The following is a 15,162-nucleotide window of genomic DNA, read 5'->3' as shown; positions in this document are numbered from 1 at the left end:
ACCAAGAACAATTCTGTAGGAAGATGGCCAATTATGCAAAATAAGCAATGTAACAGCATTGAACAGACTAGAAAGGTGGAAGGCTCACTGAACTCGCCTCCTAATGCCTTTATCTACCCCACCCAGACACTCTTCCCTCCCACCAACTGTGCTAGTGGGAAAATCTAATTATCACAAAAAAGTATATAGAAAAATGTAAATCCAGATAGTTTGGAACACCTCTTGATAAAACTTTCAGCAAAACAATATTCATGCTCCAAAGAAAGTCTGAAATAACTTAAAACACTTTTAAAGGCACATTCAAATGGGCTATTGAAAATAATGCTTGAGAAATACAAAATGTAGTAGTATGAATGACAATATGTTCAAGTTACGAGACCAGAATTCAGCAGCAGAGATAAAAGAGAAACTCGGCTTTAAGTAGATAGATGAAAACAGATATTCCTTTGAGTATGGAAAACTGTTCCAATCACTCAGAAAGACACCAAGTTGATGATGGAAAGATGAAAATAGGAAACATGAACTAAAAGCTTAAGAAAAGTATAGGGAAAGGTGGAAGAAAGCAGCAGGGAGAAGTTGTAGGTAATTCTGAGCTGCATATAAAGAAGATGGCAAATAATGCAAAAGCTTGTGAAATAACTATATGAAGCAAGCCTATAAAGGCCGATGAAGTTGAGATTGTGTTAGTCCAGGGCAGATGGGGGAGGGGAAAAGCAAAATACCTCAAAACCTAAGAACTATTATTTTCCACACACAGCTAGAACACCAGCAGCTCATGGGACAGTTTGTAATATATAGTCCAAACTGCACAATGGATTAGGATGACTCCTGGAAACTCCTTGTGCTTACTCTTAACCCCTCACTCAAATGGGAAACATGTCCCAGGAGTAATTCCTTTCAGCAATGACAGCATCCACACATAAAAGCTAGCTCGATGTGACTCTGAAGAGACAGCCTAGGAAATTACTTTCCAGCTCCTCTTAAAAACTAAGTCAGACAGACTTGAAAGTCATTAAAACATGTCCAGTGTTACACCGCAGCTTTTGATTTTTGGAACTGGGGAACTCTGAAAGATTCCAAAAAGGGAACTGTCCTGGCTTCTGCTGAGATAGAGTTAATTTTCTTCCTAGTAGCTGGTGCAGTGCTGTGTTTTGGCTTTAGTCTGACAATGATGCATTGGTTTAGTTGTCGCTTAGTAGCACTTACCCTGATCAAGGACTTCTCAGTCTTTTGTGCCCTGCCAGTGAGGAGAGGGGGCACAAGAAGCCAGGAGGGAGCAGAGACAGGACCCCTGACCCAAACTAACCCAAGGGGTATTCCATACCACAGCACGTCATGCCCAGTATATATACTGGGGGGAATCATCCAGGAGGGACCGATCGCTGCTCAAGTCAGGCTAGGTACTGCTCCACGAGTGGTGAGCGACTGTATTGTGCCTCACTTGTGTTTATTGTTGGGGATTTTTTTGGTTGTTTGGGGAGAGAAGTGAGCGAGCGGCTGCGTGGTACTTAGTGGTCAGCTGGGTTAAATGACAGCAGGAACTCGGCATCTCCATTCAAAAATTAAAAAAAAAACCCAACAAAAAAACAACAAAGAAAATACACAAAGTAACCGCAACATTTCAGCTTCCATACCTGTCTCCTCATCTTCTTCAGCTTCATCATCATCATCGCTGTCGTTTTCATGTTCTGCATGACAGGCATATGCTCTTTTCAATCCATTAAATAAAAGGATAAAAGCTGGCAGGATCTGGCCAGCAACTTGATTTAAAACCTGCGGTATTTGCTCCAGATCAATAAGAGCACATAAGCCAAGCACACACATCTTTCTATCATGAAGTCTACAAAACAAAACAATGAAAAGGTTGCAAGTTTGGTTACAATTTACAAGCAGGCAACAAAAGGGTGTATCACAGAGAATAATTTTCCAAACTAGAAACACTTACCCCAAGAAACAGTCCACATCACTAAGCCATTGCGTTATGAAGTGATTAGTGACAGGCTCCACATTATTGGGGAAACGAAGATTTTCCAATGTATTTAATAGTAGATGAGGATTGTAATACAAAGCAGCTATGGCAACCTGGAGGCACATTGTTCGCAGTTCACTTGTTTTCACTTCTCTGGTCAATCTCTCTAATGCAGCTTCCACAAATAAGGGTATGCACTGAAGAGTGAGAAATGTTACAAATTTAGTGATCAAAAATGAACTTTGTAGTTCTGTGTTTCACACTAAAGCTGAGAAATGGCATAAACCCAATGAGGCGCATAAATGCAGAGGGCAAACAACGCAAATAATTCTTAAGTGCCAGCAGAAGTCATATACAAAAAGGAAATGTAAAGGTGAAAAGATTTTATCTACTCCGGGCACATGGATTTTGTGACATCATGCACAGTAGATGCAATTCCTGGTCCTGTAATCCTGTGTGACAGAAAAGAAAATAGAGGAAACGTGTTTCCAGAAAAATCAACTTAGTGTTTTTTTTAATATCCCTAACAAAGTCAAGAGATAATGCTAACATTCCAAAGAAAGAGCTATTCAAAGGACCAGTCTCTTCAGAGATGTCACACTAAAAATAAGTTTGGTGTAGAAGGTTTTCTTTCAAATGAGTTAAAAATTAAAGTTTCCAGGGACCATATCCACAATTATTAAAAAACATGCAAGTGTTTAAACAGCTATTATACAGTGCTGTCATGCTCAAAGCAGAGGCACATGAGTTCCTCTCTCAAATTCCAACTTCCACATGTGCATAATGAAGTCCCTGGTTCCTCTATGACGTTGGGATTCTAGGAATTTCATTTTCATTCTTATTTATTTCAAGGCTATTAACTTGACAGATTGAATAATTTTCACCAGAATTAACTTAGAATGTAATTAATCAACTTTTTGAACCAAGATGCTCCTAAAACAATACTCTTCCAGATTCACAAAAACTTTCACAGTTTTACAGTGTCCTGGAGTTTTCTGGAGACAAAGTGTGTAATCACAGCCTCTGCGGGGCTGCTAACTGAGTAACACTGAAGTAATAGGCAGGATTATTAGCTACACTACACAAACTTCTTGGAAGAGAACTGATGTTAATACATAATCAATTCGTTTTCAAAAATAAAATACATTTTAAATAGTAGTTGTAACAACCAAAGCTGTTACCAACCTGATCAATGCCGCGCCCTTTACACTGAAGAATAATTACTTCTAACAGCTTTGCTGCATGACATTCTGCATCTTCTCCAGCAACTCCTGTAAGGACCTGAAAAAGAACAATTACTGTTGATGATACCCCTTCCAAAAGTATTTTTCATCCTCTGCTCTGCTTTGAAAAGCTGACATCAATTTACCCCCTCTATTACAATGCTACCATAAACACCCATCAGTACAGCAGCCAAACCTAGAGCAATGGCTCAGTATCGCAAATAGAGACTGAAGCACTGTGGTATGTGAGTAAAACTAATCTACATGTACAAATACTCAACAACTTCATAGAGGCAGAGCTTACAACAGTAACCATGTAAGCATCAGCTGCCATTTTGCAAAGGTTTATTTCCGTACACAAAATACTTTTCTTACGCATTCAAATACTGAATTTGTAAAAACTGCACTTGCAAATTTGGGATATCTAGCAGGATATATAAATACCTAACAAAACAAAACCCAAAATTTCTGGGTTAAAGATTTACTGTGCTCAGGTAATGAAACACTAATCACTAAGAGGTTAGAACAGCTATTTTTTTTTTATATATATATACTGTTCAAGCATTTATAATCAGCCTGGTTGCAACTTGTTTTCAAAGACGCTAACAAGAGTTACTCACTATAGTATCTAAACATCATCAAAAGAAATTACTCAGGAAATACCATGGGCAGGGCAGCTGACAAGTACCCCTAGTTCTTACACGGACACAACACATGATATCCAGAACTGGAAAACTGAAATCCCCACAAATCACTGTTGGAGATTATAAAACATTAACACCACCTTACAAAATACTATTCATTTCCTTGCACAGGGCTAACATTCTGGAAAGCTCTGTATTCTATATATTGATTGGATAAAGAAAGCCCAGTTGGCAGCTACCTATAATACAGAGACGCTGAGAAGCTAAATACTGCCCCAAAATGACTGGACTGAGTCAAACAACTCCCAGCTTTCATCACCAACTTTGCATGAACTTGGGAAAATATCTTTCTATTCATATCCCTCTACTTTCCATCCCTGCACATAGATTTAAGACCTTTAGCATATGTATGTTATGTGGTATCACAGTCATAGTGAGGCTACAAATCTCAGCTAAAGAAACTGTCTGCCTTTTGCATTATGCATACACGTTTTGCATGCCTGTACGCACAGTGAGTAAGACACCAAACACGCGTGCACAAAACCCACTTAGGGTGTGTACGATTTATTTTCCCTTTTTAGCAAAAGCATATATCTGACATTTGATGCAACCCCTTCTCTGCAATAACTTAATTTGTGGAATCACAGAGGATGCTAAATAGCATAATGCTGTAGCAGTAGATGTCAAAAATTCTTCCGTTTCAGAGTCTGCTGTTGTGGAAAACATTACCCAGTTTGAGTGCATAACTTCAGAAATCACCAGTTTTGTTATCACAAAGGAATCTGCTTACCTTCTTGCACATACTGTAGATCATTTCAAGATATTTTGTGTCTGACAGAAGTGTGTCTGTATCAACAGTAACATAATTATGCAAGAGAGGCATCATGTCTGTATTAACAGAAGAATGATCACAGTTAAGATACTGTCTGTATGTTCTATTAGATGAGCTGTTAATATCAGGTTGAAATCTATGTATTAATAAGTTAATTACAGTTCTTGCTTCATGTTTGTCAAGATAAGCATTTATCTTTAGCAAAATAACTCTGGTTGCAGCATAGCAGAAATAAATACTTTAAGCGTAAACTCACTTCAGTGTTCTCCTAACACTGCAATAAAGATGCAGTTCACTGTATGGTTGAAATAACTTATATGAAACCATTTGTCTGATTTATGTTACTTACCAGTAAAATAATCAAAGCCGTCCTGCTGAAAGACTTCAAAAACAAGAGGAAGTAGCTGCCACATTTGTGCAGAAACTTGTTGACAGGTCAGACTATGAGCCAAAGAAAAGATCTCCTCATAGAACTCTAAAACAAACAGAATCCAGGTAAATTTAATGCCTCTCCCATACACCTAAAAAAACAAGCCAACAAAAGTATATATACCTAATACATGCTGCTGCAAAACTGTTCCAATCACTTGCAAACAGATCCCTTCCAGCTGCTGGGTAATCTGCAAAAAAAAAAAAGAGAGATTTATGACTGTTTTCAATATTTTTGAGTTTAAATTAAACACATTTTAAAATAAAACTACGCAGTTTCTATGCAATATTCTATACAATATTATCTCCTAAAAACAATTCAAAATTTGTCATATTTTAGAGGACTAAATGTGTAAGAGCAGCATTCTGGCTAAGGACCTATAAAACAGTTTTTAACACAAAGTGGTTTTGGAGTATTCTTTGAATACTGGAAGACTCTCATTATAAGGCATCCAACCATATCCTGGGCTGCATCAAAAGGAGCGTGACCAGCAGGTCGAAGGAGGTGATCCTACCCCTCTACTCTGCTCTTGTGAGACCTCACTTGGAGTATTGTGTGCAGTTCTGGTGTCCTCAACATAAAAAGGACATGGAACTGTTGGAACAAGTCCAGAGGAGGGCCACGAGGATGATCAGGGGACTGGAGCACCTCCCGTATGAAGACAGGCTGAGAAAGTCGGGGCTGTTAAGCCTAGAGAAGAGAAGCCTGCATGGAGACCTCATAGCAGCCTTCCAGTATCTGAAGGGGGCCTATAGGGATGCTGGGGAGGGACTCTTCATTAGGGACTGTAGTGACAGGACAAGGGGTAATGGGTTAAAACTTAAACAGGGGAAGTTTAGATTGGATGTAAGGAAGAAGTTCTTTACTGTAAGGGTGGTGAGGCACTGGAATGGGTTGCCCAGGGAAGTTGTGAATGCTCCATCCCTGGTGGTGTTCAAGGCTAGGCTGGACAAAGCCTTGGGTGGCATGGTTTAGTGTGAGGTGTCCCTGCTCATCGCAGGGGTGGTGGAGCTAGATGATCTTGAGATCCTTTCCAACCCTAACTATTCTATGACTCTAAAAAGAAAAGCTTGACAGTAACCCCATGCAACAGTTCAGTCCATTAAGACACACAGTAAGTAAATATATATATCAGAACAGTAAAGAATGGAAGTTGCAGGAAGCATCTGCTGTTCCAGAAAAGAGAAATATAAAAAAAATAAAAATAGAAACTAGCCAATGAACAAACATAAATCACCTCCCTAACCCAGCTAAGGATGTTCACATTGTATGCAGACAGTAAGTGTAAATGCTGGGCTACAGATTCAAACACTCGTCCTAGTATTTATTAGTCCACTTAAAGACAAGTCCACCAAAACAGTCTTTAGCCTGTTTAGAACACTTACCTCGCACAGACAAATAAGGGTTGAGTTTCTGGTCTTAGCTATGCAGAACAGGATTTGAAACTAACCTGCTAAATACCCTTATCTCTTGCAACACTGGTCATCATGTGTGAGATGTCTCTAAATACAAATGTTTACCAATCAACATTTTACAATTGAGTTCCTCAGGAGTAGCATACTGTTACACAATTTTTTCATTTAGATAGCAAGAATTTGCTGACAAAACCAAGTATATTACAGGCTTGCTGAGCAGCTTTAACAAGTAAATGGGCTGAACTTGTCCCTTGTTTATTGCATGGCGGCACCGTATTGCACCCTTGGGCATTCAGAATTCGTATTATGCTGCTCCCTCAGTGAAGTCTTCAGAGCCCTGAGAGTACAATTTATTACTGCTTAGTCACTAAAAAGCTATTATGTATTTATCAAAAAACAGTAGCTGACTTTGTCAAGAAGGATTTTAAATCAGCATCTTTCAAGCAAGCTGTACTCTGGACAGAAGTTAGTCCATCCAGTATAACAAAACTAAATAACAAATGTTTTAATCCCACAGTGCAGATTAGGCATGTAAAAAAACTATCATTTAGCACAGCCACAACAGCTGTATTTACAGACATTGATTCTGCTGCAGAGAGCAAACTAAGGCAGCAGAATCAATGTTCAAAGCTAACTGACGTTTCATCTATTTTCTTTGAGAGGCAGACCTCATCAAATCAAATGGGTTCTTCCAGCTGAGCTGACAGTTCCATCTGTTAAGAGACACGTTTCCTCTCCCATTTGAACAAGGACCTACATTCTTGTGGGAAATACTGTGGCAACATTTATGCTTTATTACTCCATGTATTCTGTTAGAAATGCGACCCACTCTGTTACAACTTTGTGCCATTAAGTACTTCACTGCTTTCTATTTTAAGCTTTTTTGGTCAATAGGATAGTTTTTCAGATAACAATGTTTCCAGGAACACTGGAACTACAGAAGACTTTCAGTGTCTTAGACAATACATATTGCAAACATGTAATTAAAGTGATTTCTACTTACTTCCTTGTGATCTTCAACTACACTGAGAAGTGTATCAATAGTATTCAAGATTCCCATTGCTGTCACTGCTTTGTCATCACTGCCCTCCTCATCTGGTCCAGTCTGGATCACCTGGTTAAATGTCATTGCCTGCATGTAACAGCAAAACAAACCATATATATGTCGTTTAACAAGGACATGCTTGGAGATGAACAATTGTGCAAGTCTGGTACTCTACACAATTTAAGGAGGACTTCTGCTAATAAAATGTATACAAACATTAGAAGTTGACTATTCCGTTCCAGAAGCTGTTTTCAGGATTGATGAAATTTGAACATTAAGCCCTTTAAAGTGTCATCCTTTATCTACTCATGAATAAGAAGATGCAAATGACATCACTTTTCAAGCAAAAGAATACGTTTTCTGGAGCAAGTTTTTCTGACACAAGGTTTAATTGCTAGCTGAACTAGCCTGGACCACTATGCAGGCATTCCCAGAGAGGACATACAAACAATTCAAACTCCAAGGCAAGGGCCTTCAATAGAGAAGCACTGAGCTGACCTCTGTTTTTGAAACCATTGGTACAACTTGCTAGATATGGCCATTCAAGTTCTGCATTTCTCCTGCAGAATCAATTTCATTCTCACATTACATACAACATATTTTCGCACCGGATAATTTCATTAAAAAAATCTGCTTTTTAATTTCCTATTTTAAAAAAGAAAACCTAAGTCACATTGTAGAGACTACCTCAAATGTGCCACTGAAATTCATTATTAGCATTATAGTGAAAAGATACAAAGATTTCTCAAACAGTTCTATAATCATTCTAATAAATTTCCATTTAGCTCAAGTTATGAAGCCACTTTTGAGAAAACAGTCTAAATGTAGAAGAAAATTATCTGTATCACCCACTGCACTTAGACTGGGGAAACAACAGGTATTAATTGATAGACAACTCTCTTAATTTTAAATACCAATCCTTCACATACTAAACATCTTCCTAAGTCAACAGAAATTCTTACCAAATGCTGTGTCATTTCTACTGCAATTGGGGTAACTTCTTCACTATATTCACAGATCATCTTCTGAATCACATTAGTAAGATCATCATTTTCAGTCTCTCTTATAATATGAAGTAAAGCTTGCATTACAGGTCTAATGAATGGAGTAATATATTCTTTAGCTGTAGAACAAGTGGAAATATTTGAATTTACATTCTTACAAAACTACAGTATCAGAATATGAAAGTCAATATATACTTTTGAGTGCTGATGCAATATGTCAAGACCATGGGCAGTATAAGACATTACAGCATTACTAATATTCAGAACAATTTTTAAATAGAAATATCTACCAAAAGGAAACTAACAAGTATAAAAATCAGAGTTCTACAGTCTTTATGAAATGCAAGATTATGTATCAATGCAAATTTTAATTGAACAGGAATGGGTACATACGCATTTTTGTCAAATTAGACAAAGTATCTGATACAGAATTTATATTTGCTTTGTGGTGTTTATGCCAGCTTCAGGAATGCTGAGCAACAGAAAGCCTGACAGGATAAAGACAATTTTTTTAAAAAAGATAAATACATGCTAACAGATATCCTTGTACTGCCACTGTATTTCTGATTCAATGATCAGGTGCTATAAAGTGGGATGTGTTGTACCATGAAATTGTAATATAAAATTTTCCAGTTGGAAAATTACAGTAAGTGGTTACAAATTACAATTTTAAGTAGTAAATTATCATCACGAAAGAAGAGAACAAGTCTCCCTGAACACTGCAATACTAATGCCTATTCCATTAAAACTTGCTGCAGCTTTAAAAAAAGGGAGCTACCTTTCTCTTGATTACTGATCAGAACTTGAAGTGCTATTGCAGCTTCCACTTTCACAGGCATTTCCCTATCATCTATCAGACACCGTCTTGTGAGTTCTAAGGCTGTCTGCAGATTCTGGTCACTCTTAAATTTGACTTCACAAAAATAATGAAGGACCCAACAAGCCTGAAAAAAACCCAAACACATTGAACAAATTCAGAGTTACAAAAAAGTACAAACAGGATTATCGACTACTTGTATACCAATAACATATAGAAGGTATTAAACTGAAGTACAACTACTGCTGAATAAAGATACTGTAAAAGTTTTTAACAGATGAAGATGTTTGAGAGTATGGAGGCTGGCCAGTGGGAGGCTTGTCTTTCAGACATCACTAAACCAGTACTATGATCTCAAGTTCATCTCTGGCCACAGGTTTTGTGTGAGCAGTACAGTCTAAATGCAAAACACAAACAGACCATACCACCAGACACAGATGGGAAACTATGCACACAGTTCTGCAGCCATTTTAAAGCTTCACAGTAGCTATCTATAATCACATATAAAGACTGATACTAGAAATAAGCATACAATTTATTACAGAAAAGGTACAGAAAGGAGCATGTTTTTTAAGAGAAGAAAATATAAAGCATATTCCTGAACTCTTCAGTTGGAACAGTGTCTTAAAAGTAACTCTTACACTTTCTTACCCGTGCTCTCATATAACCCAGCTCACTGCTGAAAAGAGGGAACACATGATTCTGCAACATATATTCCATCTGATCTTTATATATCTTCTTCTGTTAGAATATGAACAGAAATGCATTAGTTTAAAATTCATATAAAAATGCATTTCTAAACCCATAAAAAAAGGTTACATGTAAAGTGCGAGCAGTGTTAACAAAACCCTCAGACTTCTAACTTTCCCCTTCATTAAACTGCACTAAGCAACAATGAAATTACATATTATAATGAAACTTGGATCCTACACAGACTTTTAGAATTTTCAGTCAAAATAGTGGCACTTCCTTCCTGTCATTTTTTGACTCCTACAGACACCTTTTGCTTTGCAGTACAGTACTCTGGTATGAAAGCAACAGTGGTCAGGGCAGCTTCTCAGAGCCATGATCCAAATATCATAGCCAAGTCCATGCCTTGCATCTTTTCTGCTACAACTCTAATAGAGCAAGGTTGCTAATTTCCTCTAATTTCCTCTCTTCTATACACAGAAAAGCCTTCATGAAAGCAACAGCCTCTCATTGAATGGATTTCCCCCCCCCCTTCCTTTCTTTCACAAAAAGAGAACGTAGTCAAGTGCAACCCCGGAAACAGTGTAGCAATTCTTATTAAAAGCAGAGAACTTAAAAGGAACTTAAAACAATGACCTGAATTTGAACACGACCTAATAAAACTTGTGTAATTTAGCTGACAACAGAACAAAACCAATTCAACTCAACAGCTTTAAAAAAAATAAAATAAAATGGCAGTGGTTCAAAATCTTGAATACTCACAGAGCTATTCCCATTTTTTCTAAGACACTATATGCAAAAGAAAGGAAAGGAGGCAGGCAAGAACCAAGATAACCACCAGATCTGCTATGCTTACTTTTAGGAGAATTTCAGCCAAAGAACCAATCATATGTAAAGCACCATCTTTCTTACGAGGGTCAGCATTTGGCTCCGTAAGGATCTGATAACAAAAGCCCATTGTCTTCTGCAAGACCTAAATTACATGTAAAGTTAGTTGAAGTATTTCAATCAGTCATCTCAGGTATCATTATTGGTGCTCTGAAATGCTTAAATTGCTGATAACATGTTGCAAGTCTGGAATCTGGAGAATGTTTTAGGTCTTTGTTATCAAAACACAACATTCTTGCTAGGTCCTATGGCAACTGGCAAATACAAAAATCACATAATGATTAGTGCTAAATAAATCTGAGAGAAATTATAAATTTTAAAGTGCTACGATATGAAACAGAGCAGAAAAGTAAAACTTTCATTAGTAGGTCTATTAGCAAAGGGAGACTATAAATTAGAGCTATAAGCTAACGCTGTATTTAAGTAAAATCCTCAAATAGTTTACCTCTTTCCTTTTACTACATGATGTAAACAATAATGTCTGAGCAGCAGTTGTTGGAGAAATGAAGTCTTCGAATACATCTATGAAGTAAACACATAACAGCTATGAAACTTGGTCCTTTACTACAGTTCATGATCCTAATTGTAATCTAATGATTTAATATGAAACCAAAGAGCAACAATTTTTTTTCCTCAGGCGGTTAATCATCCTTTCTTAAAACAGCTATTCCAGCCCAAACAACAGCTACACATGGCTGAAGATCCCCAATATACGTTTCACCTTTTTCATGATAACTAACTCTCTACATGTCTGATATGAAATTGTGAAATTGCCTTCCTTAAGATGAATCTTTTTGATCAGTAGAAGCATTGACATACATGTTATTTGCTGTGCAGGCAAGCACACGTAATTAAGTTAAAAATGCTCAGTTTCTTATTTCTCTGCAGAGGAGGATTATCAGAGCCTCGTATAATACTTGTACTGTTACAGGTCTGCCTCTGACTCCCAAACCCACCAAGATTTCTTGTCCTAGACACAGAAAAGTTCTAGCAGAGGGAAGAATTTGTTCAGGAAGACTGAATTATCTTCCTTCTTCCTCATTCTGAAAGGGCTGCATAGACTGAAAGCAAACCTCAGCAACAAAGTAGCAAGCCACAGAAGACAAATCTGGAATGCTAGGCTTACTCCATAATGTTTCATTTGCCATTATGGTAAATCTGTTCTGAACTGTGCCATGTGTGAATTTCCTTAAGACCGTAAAAACTCAAGGGCTTGAAATACTAGGTGGTGTAAAGCATAAACTTAGAACAACATTAAACTTATGCAATTATTGTTAGCAAGACATGGACTGTTTTAACTAATAACAGAAACTTCGTAACTGCCAAAATCAGCTACTTTTTCAAGTGCAGAAACACCTGTTGACTATGTTGTCTGTCATTTCTACTATTATATCCAGAAGTTAGCTATATGAAGCTGTATTACTTGGTTAATATGAACTGATTTTATCTCTTCTTTTTATTTTATTTTAAAGATTAAAGCCACCCCCATTTTCACAAAAAGCCCCAATCCTGTCTTTGTGTGAAGTCGTATTTTCACATGAGAAGATTTCAAATTCTCACCGAATTTCATGCGAATATATTCATATGGATCTTCTTGCCAGAGCTCTTCATCAGCATCTGTATAGCACATCAATGGAAAAATAACATCTTGAATAATTCCCTGCAATAAAAAAGAAGGAGTTGAAAACAGGCTAAAACCACTAAATCAATCTTTATATCCTGCCTTGTATTTCGCAGATTTTGCCACCCCATCACTTACTCACTTAAAATATATTTGGACACTGCAGTGCTACCTTAACAAAAAGGAAACTTTTAAGTGAAGGAAGAGCTGCAATGCAGCACAAGCTATTATATTTGCTTTGGATAATGATATATGGAGATAATTCAATGCCATAAATTCAGTAGGTAACACCATCCCCAAATTTGTTGCATTTCTGTGTTACACTGTAATCCTTCATATATTAAAGCACAAAGGACTGACAACAAAAAAAAGACCATCACCCAGCTCTTGCTCATGTACCAGAGTAACCTTCACCAAAGAGGTTTAAACACTTTCCACCAGTAATTTATACCATAGGTCGCCAAGAACTGAATTGTAGCAAGGCCAGAAACACCATACAGACTGACTAATGTACTACTGAGTCACCTAAGCATTAAAGCCCAAAAATGGTTTACTTGAATATGTGGTTTCAGATTCTTCCATGTAACTGCATGTGACACTCCTTGATTGATGTAATTCAGTGTTTGCTGCAGAACTCTAGGAGCCATGTACTGCTTTTCCTTGTATTGATACAACACCTTCAGCAACACCTAGAAAAAATCAGATCTCATCAGTAGCTTATACTGAACACAGACCATTTTAACCAGAAGAATGTGACCCTCCCTCACAATCCCACAAAAAAAACCCTCTATGTCCAACAAAAGAAACCCCTCTTTATTCATTACACTAGAACGGGTACTGACTAATCCTTCTACTAAATGTCATTGTTAATTTTATAAAGCAATTTGCAGCTTACATCAGATACTGCAGAACTTTTAAAAATACAATCCTTTAATGAAAAATCCTGGCAGTCAGGTGAAGTTCCCAACGACTGGAAAAAGGGAAATATAACCCATATGCTCAAGAAGGGGAAAATGGATGACCCAGGAAACTACAGACCAGTCAGTCTCACCTCTGTGCCTGGCAAAATCTTGGAGCAGATTCTCCTGGAAGGCATGCTAAGGCACATGAAAAACAACAAGGTGCTTGGTGACAGCCAGCATGGCTTCACTAAGGGGAAATCCTGCCTGACCAATTTGGTGGCCTTCTACGATGGGGCTACGGAACTGATGGGCAGGGGTAGGGCAGTTGATGTCATCTACCTGGACTTGTGCAGAGCATTTGACACTGTCCCACACGACAGGAGGTGGGCTGATGCCAACCTCATGAACCTTATGAAGTTTAACCATGCGAAGGGCAAGGTCCTACACCTGGGTCGGAGCAATGCCAGGCACAGCTACAGGTTGGGCAGAGAAGAGATTCAGAGCAGCCCTGCAGACAGGGACTTGGGGGTGTTGGTCGATAAGAACATGAACACGAGCCGGCTTCAGTGTGTGCTCGCAGCCCAGAAAGCCAACCGTATCCTGGGCTGCATCAAAAGGAGCGTGACCAGCAGGTCGAAGGAGGTGATCCTGCCCCTCTACTCTGCTCTCGTGAGATGTCACTTGGAGTATTGTGTGCAGTTCTGGTGTTCTCAACATAAAAAGGACATGGAACTGTTGGAACAAGTCCAGAGGAGGGCCACGAGGATGATCAGGGGACTGGAGCACCTCCCGTATGAAGACAGGCTGAGGAAGTTGGGGCTGTTCAGCCTGGAGAAGAGAAGGCTGCGTGGAGACCTCATAGCAGCCTTCCGGTGTCTGAAGCGGGCTTATAAGGATGCTGGGGAGGGACTCTTCATTAGGGACTGTAGTGACAGGACAAGGGGTAATGGGTTCAAACTTAAACAGGGGAAGTTTAGATTGGATATAAGGAAGAAGTTCTTTACTGAAGGATGGTGAGGCACTGGAATGGGTTGCCCAGGAAAGTTGTGAATGCTCCATCCCTGGTAGTGTTCAAGGCTAGGCTGGACAGAGACTTGGGTGACATGGTTTAGTGTGAGGTGTCCCTGCCCATGGCAGGGGTGGTGGAGCTAGATGATCTTCATGTCCTTTCCAATCTTAACTATTCTATGATTCTAAGACAAAACGTACATGCTAATTTACCACCAACACAGCCCAGGAGATCTTTCCCTCAGAGATTTCTCTTTCATCTTGCTGCTCTTGGGGGACTGAAATTCATGCCGAAACACTGGATTGATAAAATACACTCACACAGTCTACTGATTCTTGCCTATCTGCAGCCTTACAGCAGTGACACTGAATGAAGAATATACGTGGATGAAGAATGATGAACTCCCAAGCTCGCCTTGGCTTTCTGGAATCAATTCTTCTTCTGAGGTAGCATTCAGAACTATACAGAGTTATTTACATTTGTTGAAGTCCATGGCTCTCCAAAAATAAGGACATGAAATGGTCACGAGACCACCGCGAGTGATTAAGTTCCAGCTCACTGGAAAGTTTCGTACTGATAATGCAAGGGGGTTTTCCTTGCAGCCCAATCCAAGTCAGTGGCAACACTGCACCTTTAAAAGCAGCAGCACCAACTAGAAGGAAATGACAAATCC

The 15,162-nt window shown here is 38.6% G+C and overlaps 1 protein-coding gene and 1 non-coding gene across 2 annotated transcripts in view; both read right to left on the bottom strand.

Annotated features, from left to right (window-relative positions):
• IPO7 (importin 7) overlaps nt 1–15,162 on the bottom strand; it is a 40,255-nt gene that overhangs the window by 5,955 nt on the left and 19,138 nt on the right. The window contains exons 9-22 of the mRNA XM_065682998.1: nt 13,133–13,267; nt 12,518–12,617; nt 11,403–11,479; nt 10,926–11,042; nt 10,031–10,120; nt 9,341–9,506; nt 8,521–8,681; nt 7,517–7,645; nt 5,222–5,288; nt 5,018–5,143; nt 4,627–4,724; nt 3,155–3,250; nt 1,946–2,166; nt 1,635–1,840 (exon numbers count right to left, since the gene is read on the bottom strand). Of these exons, the coding sequence (XP_065539070.1) occupies nt 1,635–1,840; nt 1,946–2,166; nt 3,155–3,250; nt 4,627–4,724; nt 5,018–5,143; nt 5,222–5,288; nt 7,517–7,645; nt 8,521–8,681; nt 9,341–9,506; nt 10,031–10,120; nt 10,926–11,042; nt 11,403–11,479; nt 12,518–12,617; nt 13,133–13,267 (1,789 nt within the window). The remainder of the gene's footprint in view (nt 1–1,634; nt 1,841–1,945; nt 2,167–3,154; nt 3,251–4,626; nt 4,725–5,017; nt 5,144–5,221; nt 5,289–7,516; nt 7,646–8,520; nt 8,682–9,340; nt 9,507–10,030; nt 10,121–10,925; nt 11,043–11,402; nt 11,480–12,517; nt 12,618–13,132; nt 13,268–15,162) is intronic.
• Nucleotides 9,661–9,842, bottom strand: LOC136018021 (small nucleolar RNA SNORA23). The gene has a single exon (XR_010614186.1). It is a non-coding gene; the product is annotated as a small nucleolar RNA SNORA23 (small nucleolar RNA).

This window comes from Lathamus discolor, chromosome 6 (genome assembly GCF_037157495.1).
Source record: "Lathamus discolor isolate bLatDis1 chromosome 6, bLatDis1.hap1, whole genome shotgun sequence".
Classification (NCBI taxonomy): domain Eukaryota; kingdom Metazoa; phylum Chordata; class Aves; order Psittaciformes; family Psittacidae; genus Lathamus; species Lathamus discolor.
Note: the sequence above shows the minus strand (reverse complement) of the source record. Positions and strands in the feature narration are given on the sequence as shown.